General features: G+C 32.4%; 1 protein-coding gene across 2 annotated transcripts; it reads right to left on the reverse strand.

The window, feature by feature from the left end:
- Positions 1-2,866: 2,866 nt before the first annotated feature.
- On the reverse strand, positions 2,867-8,668 carry LOC148602147 (transmembrane protein 107-like). 2 transcript variants are annotated; one of them, XM_088555112.1, is made up of 4 exons: positions 8,347-8,668; positions 5,271-5,338; positions 4,707-4,807; positions 2,867-4,162 (listed from the first exon to the last, which is right to left on the reverse strand). In XM_088555112.1, exons 1-4 carry the CDS (start codon positions 8,428-8,430, stop codon positions 3,996-3,998), a joined length of 420 nt encoding a protein of 139 aa, XP_088411238.1. In that variant the 5' UTR covers positions 8,431-8,668; the 3' UTR covers positions 2,867-3,995. The 2 variants fall into 2 exon arrangements, with proteins under 2 accessions (XP_088411238.1, XP_088411239.1); XM_088555113.1 differs by having other exon boundaries at positions 2,867-3,871; positions 8,347-8,656.
- Between the last annotated feature and the right edge of the window lie 23 nt (positions 8,669-8,691).

Consider the following 8,691-nt stretch of genomic DNA (forward strand, 5'->3'; position numbering starts at 1 on the left):
AATATCAATACTATCAGAGGACTCTAAAGGGAAATAATCCAACTTAAGGGTTTTACTTGTAAAAACATCATCAGCTCAACACCTCAAAAACCACTCAATTTATTTTGAAGAAATTTTGTAGGAAGATTGGGCATCATAGGTAGATATGCATAAAGGATTATAGTTATTGTCAAAGGACCCAAAAGGAAGATGATCCAATTTAACAGTTTAATACATGTATGTTGAAATGTGGAAAGCACAACTACTCATTATCTGCTCTAGGGAATTTCATGAAATTTTATAGGAAGGTTGGTATGTAGATTTGTAGGAAGGAATATGGCTTGTTGGAGGATTCATAAGGAATTGAACTGAACTAACATGTTATATATTTAACCTCATATTTGAAGCAAGTGGTATTTCTTTGTGAGCTTGCTCATGGTATTTCTAGTTGGTTTTACTGGGTGTACTCCTGGTCATAATCACTCATCAATTTTCTTGCCAGATACAAAATGTATTCGTGTTCAAAATTTCATGTTTTTATTTCAATGCCAAACAAACTTAGGGCATTTACAGAATTCACTGTCTGTCTAACAAGTTATTCTACTGTAATTTTTACAAAACTTAATGCAATGATAAATCACTATGTATTGAGTAGAGAATATTGTTTAGAATTATGTTTTAACATCTGTTTGTAAAAAAAAATGGCAAAGGGTTAACAGACATTTTCAGCTTCTTTTCCACTATTCCTTTCAAATTAAGGATTGGATTGTCATGAAACATAATGCAGCCATTATTACAATATTGTGGAAGTCATTTAATTCAGTTTTAATATTAAGAGGTTGTCAATGCAAATACCAGGCAGGGGTGGCACATGACAAATTTTGTTTCAATAAATTTTGATCCATTTTATGTCACTAACTCATCCTTTCTTAAAGTTCGGGAAATTTTAAGTCTTCCAAGCCATCCATTGTCAATTTTAAAATTAACTTTATACTATTTGATGTACATGTACATATGATATCTAAATTACATTGAAACAAAAAGTTCAGTGGGACAAAATTTACCCGTTGTCATCCATATAATAGAATCTGTCTGACTTTTACATAGACAGCCTCTTAAATAGTGATAAGTCTTTACAAGATCACAAAGCAAAATCCAGAATCGACTTCAGTAAATAATTCTATTTTGCCAGGGCTCATATACTGATCACTAATCACAATATACATAATACAGAAATACTTTAATCTATAAAGTACCAGTCCATATAAAATTCATATGCAGTCTATTGTAAAGGTGAGTATTTGAACATTAGAGGGGGGCTCTACCTCTTTTGAGGATTGGAACCCAAAAGTATGGAGATCCATTTTTATTTTGAATTTTCCACCATTCAAACATTTGGTATTGTATTTAAAAAACATTGCTGAGCATAACTATGATAAAGAATAATCAAGGGAACCAAGGTTATAGCGGTAATCAAAAGAATGTAATCCAGGGACAGAGACCAGACATGGAAAACAGACATGCACAACAAAGAACACGAAGTAACTAAAATCGTACATTCAAAGTAACAAAAGCAAATGACCAACTAAGACTCCACTAATAACTGGGAGCATGGACCAGGTGCGCCGGTAGGGTAAGCATCCTCTGCTTTTCTAGAAAAACTTGTATGGGAAGTTTTACATTTTTATGGCTTACTACCTTTTAGACACCTTTCTCAGACTCAGGTGCCCCCTCTCCCCTCAATACATTTCATATTTATTTACAAACAAATATATAATGATGAAAGAAACTATCCATCTGTTCAAAATTATGAAATTTGGAATCCGTATTTTCTTATTTTACCATTTTCTGATAAAAAATTATTTTCGCATCACAATCGTGTTTGACTTCAATTGCAGAAAAGAGAGATTTCACTACAAGCACCGATAGGATTGTGATGAATAAAAAAAGCAAAACCAAACAATCATGTTTTCTAAAGAATAAAACTTAAATTCTGCTGAAATAAATTCAGAAATAATTGCCACAGGTCAGGAAAGTAAGGACTTGTTTTCATCATACCCAAACTATAAAACTGACTTCCCCACCAGTAACCAAAGGCTCCCAAAGGACTTTTACAACCTGAAAACTCACTTGCCATGGGTAATGGGAATCCTAGAACACTGGTCCCTTAAGAGTTAACAATACCACTCTAAAAGACATGGTGCATTTGTTCCCCCTTTTAAAGAATTAAAAAATCCAGAATGTAAACATAAAAAACCTAATGATAGTTTATCTATCAATCATTTTTTTTGTCAGTTATATTGACTGTTAAATTCCCCTTAACATCTTTGAGTTACATGGCTGCCAAGTCTCATGTGTGAGACTTGCACATTTCAAGGCTAATTTTACAACATTTTCTTTTAATCTTTTGTTTTCTTTACTTTCTTTTGAAATTTTGTCAAATTTCATACATGTACGAGACAAAATCTTGGCAGGCCCAGATTACATATCATATGAGGACTAAGGCATAGGTATAACCTAAGTAACATACAACAAAAGATATACCACAACACCATCTCACATTTGTGGTGTGAGAGAAAATTTAAAGGAAGTTCCTTTACATGGACTTTTCTAGTAAAATTTAATAATGCATGAAAATATTAAACATTACACACCATTATTTTAATTGTTAATTTGAAAAATGTTTCCACATTGCTAATATACATAATAAAATTTCTTGTATAACAAGTATCTAGTACGGTGAATTCTATATCCCTGGGACTGCAGATTCAATATGCTTTGAAGATGACCGGAGGCGTAACAGCAAGTATGGTGGACTTCAGCACAAGGTTTGTGGTGTTTCAGGAAAATGTTCATCCTTTGTAAATATGATATAAAATCAACCTAATATGATTATGAATCATTTATTAGTATAAAATATCTACAATGTACAATGTATAATACGTACAATTCAGATCTTTAAAAAATACAACCTATTTTACACATCACATTCTGCACTTATAATAACTCTCACACAATACCACAATCATACATTCAAGTAGCCTCTACTATAGTTCATTACAAGATGTACATATTCTAAGGATGGTATGTTAAAATTAAGTATCGTCCTCCATGTAAAATTAACATAAAGGCTGCATCTAATATAATTCTTTTAATGCAAATGTAATTAATTCTGACCTGGACGGTATTATACATGTATATGAAACAGAATGAACTGTTATTTTTTACAGCAGATACTTTTATCATATCTACTAAACTTCTATGTCCATTAGTAAATTTTTGTTCTCATTTCCAAGTTCCATATATATTTTTTTTAATATTGTACCAAGTCTTTGTGGAGTGATTAAAAAAGATCCACGTTATTTCTTAAAAAGAACATTAAATACTCAAAATCATTACTTTTAAATATATAACTACTTGAAAACAAGATAGTAACTCTTCAAAATACATGGACATATTACCAGTACTACAAATGTAGTATCTTTATTAAATTTAACAAAACAATCTTCATATGAACATATAACAGATAATTATATTTAATGCTTCATTATGTCATGATTCAATAAATTCAAAAAAATTTGAAAAGTTTAAACACAAATTTCTTCAAATATTTATCTCTGTAATATTCAAGATATAAAAAATTGGTATGAACTCATGCACAGGTCCAAATGTCTTTTCACAGATTTTGCTTAAAAAATATGAAACAGGTAAAACTATAATTTACAGGACTATAACTCCATATTGAAACAACCAACTCCTAACATTGTCAGTAGTTCAGTGAAAGCTGGAAAAGCACTGCAGAATCCAAATATATACCAGTAATAGTCACATGGCCAAAACTCAAATAGGTAGTACACTAGCGACACAGCACCAGAAGCATGTGCAGCACAAGCTGGTCAAAGGTCAAGGATCAAATCTGGATCAAGTATTTGTACATTAAATAATCTTCTTGTGTTAAAATTTGTTTAATTTCATAAGCCATTTTTATTTCATTTTTTTTTCAAGTCCTGTATTTGTTATAACATCCCCCTTCTGCAGCAACAAATAAGAAACATTACACAAATTTCTGTAAATGCTGGTAGAGCACTAGAGAAACTAAAGATGTACCAGAATCGATAACAAGGCCATGATCGCAGTACAAAATATGATAAGGCAACTGCTGCCCCAGTGTGTGCTGCAATTGCTGGTTCAGAGTCAAGGACAATAGTTTAAAACCATTAGACAATTTTACTAACTTTATCTGAGGAACTATGTTGAAATATGAAGCAGGTCTTTAATTTTCTCTCTGTCGAATTGATAAGTGCACTGAAATATTGGCTAGTAGAATTATATCGCACAGAATACAGGTAAAAAATTCCAGCAATTTTTTTACTACAAAATCTAACATTTACTTTATTAGTTTTTGGTAGTGGCCAGTATAGTGACTGAATCATATACATTTCTAAACAGAGCCACTTTTTGGGCAGAGGAATTTGTCAAAAATGCATAAACTGAACAATTCCATAAGTCAAAAGGGTTTCTTTGGTTAATGCATGTAACAGAGGTTAAAATGAATTGGAGACAATAAAACAAAAAAGTTGACAATTATATATTTACATGTACAAATGTACACTGTACAGGATATACCCCCTAACCCACCATACTGGCAAATATTTCTGTCTTGACCTTCAAAACCAGTGTTGTTTTATAATACATACATGTACCAGTTCTTAATTTTAAAAGGATACACAGCATACTTTGCATAGGTAAAAACATAGAGATTCCTCCAATAAATCCTATCAATTCAATACCAAACAGTCCTAGGGCTACTGATAATCCAATTATCATTCTGAAAGTACAAGCAAAAATAAAATTCAAATTTTCACTTAAGGGTCATGCTTCAAAAGGTGATATTGAATACTAGCATTGACCATAAACGCCATTTTCTGTACTGGTAAAGCCACAAAATTAGCATTGGATTAGCCAGAGCAAAGTTTAAATCACAGAACCTAATCTAGAAGGAGAAATGAGCAAAAATGTCTCCATGTTTGTACTAACTCCTCCCATTTGTCTTTTTTGTAATAGATCTTCAGTACATGAACAAAAATGTCTTTTTTATTATCCTTTTTTAAACAGAATTTACTAAAACTTCACCTTGTTGTCTAGATTAATAGGACCTAAATTTCCGAAATATGTCTCAATCACGAAAATGTAGGCTATATTTTTTTTAATGAGCACCTAATTGGTTTCTGGATACATTTACATAAATTAAACAATAAACACATTAAATACAACTGTTCTGTACAACTTACTGCTGATCTTTCACATCATATTGATCTTGGGTATATGTGCTTGGCAGACACTGTTTAATGTTTTCATCCTGAAATATACGGACAATCGGTATTGAAATAATCAAAGCATTTAGCATAAGATACATTAGTACACTGAAGAATGCATGTATAGAAAATATGTGCACAATAAAATGGAACACTACATGCACATGTACAAGGTGTTGTTGACTTTTGTGTTCAGATTGAATTTTTAATGGACCTTTCCTGAGACCAACATAAAAAATATGGAAAGTTGTTATACTTGGTAGTTTTTTGTTGTTGTTACTACAAGTGTTTGCCAGTCATGTTACTAATTATAAATGATATTTACTAGTGATAATAATAATATGAGTGATGCACAGGCTACAAACGAGCATCCCACTTGCACACTTACAGGGCATAATCTAGATATTGATGACAAGGAGAAGTTTTTGTAAATTATGTTTGAAAAATAACAATCTATGTCTATGTAATCTATTACAAAAACTTCTCCCTCTCAAAGACAAATGGGAAAAGTGAGCACAAACATGGAGAAGTTCTTGCCTATTTCTCCCTATAGATTAGGCCCTGCCCTTATCTCACGTTTGTTAAGTCATTGGTAAAGGGAGGATGGCTGAAAGGGGTGAGATAGGATAGGTAAACGATTGTGTTGTCAATTCTTTTTTAATTATTCAGCGTACCAGATCTAGATACTGCAAATAATTCTTAAAAATATATTTTTCTTAGTTTTTGAATTGCATATTTTAATTTTAGATTAATTTAAAGGCTACTTTCACTTTGAATTGACTCGTCTGACCCATTTCTGGGGGCCTGTTTGATACCTATTCCATTCTGACTGAACGTCTATCGCTAGCCACGCATACAACGCTCGCTATTAACAGATGAAGTCCTCAAAAGTTAATTGTCTTCATTTTTAATTGAATCATATTACAAGACTGATTGCCTACATACATGTACATCTTATCAATTTTGAATCTCAGAATGGGATATCTTGAAATTTTGGTCAGGAGTTTAACAGACCTAAAAACAAGTTTTTTTTTTCATCTACCTGTTAGCTGCATCAAATTGTCATAACTAATGTCATATTACACTTAACTTTCCTAATTATCTCGGTCTGAAATTTAAATTAACCTTAACATCAATGGAAAATAAGGGTAACAACAAAATTACTGAACACTAATCCTTTAAATCAAGTCAAATCTGGCAAAATAAATATTACACCACTGGAGCAGCTGGTATTGCAATAGTCCTGACTTGGTATGTGGGCATTTCAAACAAAATGGTGTGTTAAACTAGGTTTTACAGCATGCTAAACTTCCCTCTTCAATTGTGGCATGAAGTGGAGTGTCACATTTACCTACCACGTATGTTGTATAACATAAAGTTGCAAACATAGACCTATTAGGTACAAAAAAGGTATATTGTTTAGTCCCACTTCTTGTACAGGAAGTTAATATCAAAGAGCTTCTTAAATCACTTAAAATATGAGCCCCATCTCTATAGACACATGCCAAAATTTTAAAATCAACCCATCCCTTGGGAGCCAAGATAATGTAATTGCAACGAAGTTCGGACAGAATGATTGTAAATGTAATTACAATGTTGAATGAGGATATTACAAAACATTAAATTTGCACTGTATCTAATGTATCTGATTTGTTGAACAGTGTTTAATGTCGAATTTGTAAATTTATCAAACGTTCATCAGTTTTTAATCTTTTTTTCAAAATATACATTACATGTACAATTGCACATTTTAAACAAGAGTTAGATCTGATAAGGATCTAAAGTAAGAGAGTTAACCCTCCTTTAAATGAGTAAATAGAAATTCCAAAAAAGAAGTAGTACCCCAAATGAGGGGAGAGGGTTTAAAATCCTAATTTCAGGGCTTATCCCAAACCTGCTAAAGCCTAAATGGATGAGAAGTCCAAAATTGGTGAACTGAAAATTTAAGTTTCGATATGCTCTCATTAATGGTAGTATAAATAAACTGGGTCCACTATACTTATGGCTATGAAAAGCACCAATATGTAATATCATAGCTTTTTCCAAGATAGGGAAGGATAAAACATGGTGACAAAATGATTATGAGCTTATCAATGCCAGACATTTCAGCCCATGACAATTCAGAGAGTGTATTTGAACAATTCAAACTGTACTAAGATGATTTTTCTTCACGTATGCTGGAAGATATAAGATGAAATGTGGTATGAGTTTACGTTCTTTTGGAGTGTTTCAGGTTTCATGAAAGTTAGAGAACGTACAGTCAGGCAGTGGAGTGTATCATAACAGCTGACTTTAATCAGATTGAGGTTTCATCTGTCTCATATCATACTATGGGTCAAGAAGGCCGAAAAGCATGAAAAGGTATTTTCCAACACATGAATTTATTCCAACTCCCACATACTGATGACCAATTGAGAAATTTCCCTCATAACAAAATGCTTAACTGCTTTCTGTCAAAGAGTAATCAACAGTCCGAAGGCAACCTGAAGATTCTAGCGGAAAGCAAAAGAATGTAATCCAGGGACAAAGACCAGACATGGAAAACTGACAAACACAAAGAAGAACATAAAATACCTAAAATAATAATATAAAGTAACAAAAGTAAATGAGCAACTAGGACTCCGCTAAAAACTGGGAGCATGGACCAGGTGCACCGGTAGCTTGTCAAAAACACTACCTCGCCAAAACGTTCATGTGACATTGTATTTGACTGGAACAGTTAAAACATTTAAAAAGAAAAACTATTTCTGGATGAAGAGACTGTCACGAAACTCTGCAATCAATATTGGGTTTGCCAGCTCCCGCAGACGAAAATATCCTAAATCCAACTCAGCAAAAGTGGTAACTGGCATTAAGTCTACTTAAATCAAAAAGGGAAGCTTTATACTTTATTTTAGGACTAATGATTTCCTCATGTTATTAGGTATGGCTATGTTCTGCAGACTAAAATACAACAATAGTTGTGAACTAGTGTATTACTATTAGTAATTGTAATGAAGTTCTGATGTTTTTGTCCTCTTAACAAAAGTAACATGATTTGTACCAAACTTACTTTTGACCAAAATAAAACAATAATAATAACCAAGTGTGCTATAATTGTCAGGAATCTGGCTGGAACAAGACCGCTTATTCTCATTTTCGTTGACGCAGATAGAAAATTCCCCTTATCAACAAAATGATTATAGAAGTTTCAAGAGAATTTCGACTAGATCGTTAGCTTTTTTGAAATAATTGGATCTTTTTCAAATAGTTGTAGATCTGTATTACAACAGAGTGAAAAACCATCCACTATTCAGTTAGAAATATCAAAGAAAATATAGTCACAGGTATGTCTGTGCATGTTTGGCGGCCATTTTTAAACAAGTGCGTTTCGGAACTCTCTTCCGCTTCCGTTCGC

The sequence above is a fragment of the Perna viridis genome, chromosome 12, assembly GCF_037379345.1.
Source record: "Perna viridis isolate PV_CMFRI_1.1 ecotype Kerala chromosome 12, ASM3737934v1, whole genome shotgun sequence".
Classification (NCBI taxonomy): domain Eukaryota; kingdom Metazoa; phylum Mollusca; class Bivalvia; order Mytilida; family Mytilidae; genus Perna; species Perna viridis.

Coding starts and splice junctions, on each gene's coding strand:
- LOC148602147 (XM_088555112.1), bottom strand. CDS start 8,430: ATGAGAATAAGCGGTCTTGTTCCAGCCAGATTCCTGACAATTATAGCA. Junction 5,339..8,346: donor TTGTTTTATTTTGGTCAAAA/GTAAGTTTGGTA, acceptor CGTATATTTCAG/GATGAAAACATTAAACAGTG. Junction 4,163..4,706: donor ACCTATGCAAAGTATGCTGT/GTATCCTTTTAA, acceptor ACTCTGAACCAG/CAATTGCAGCACACACTGGG.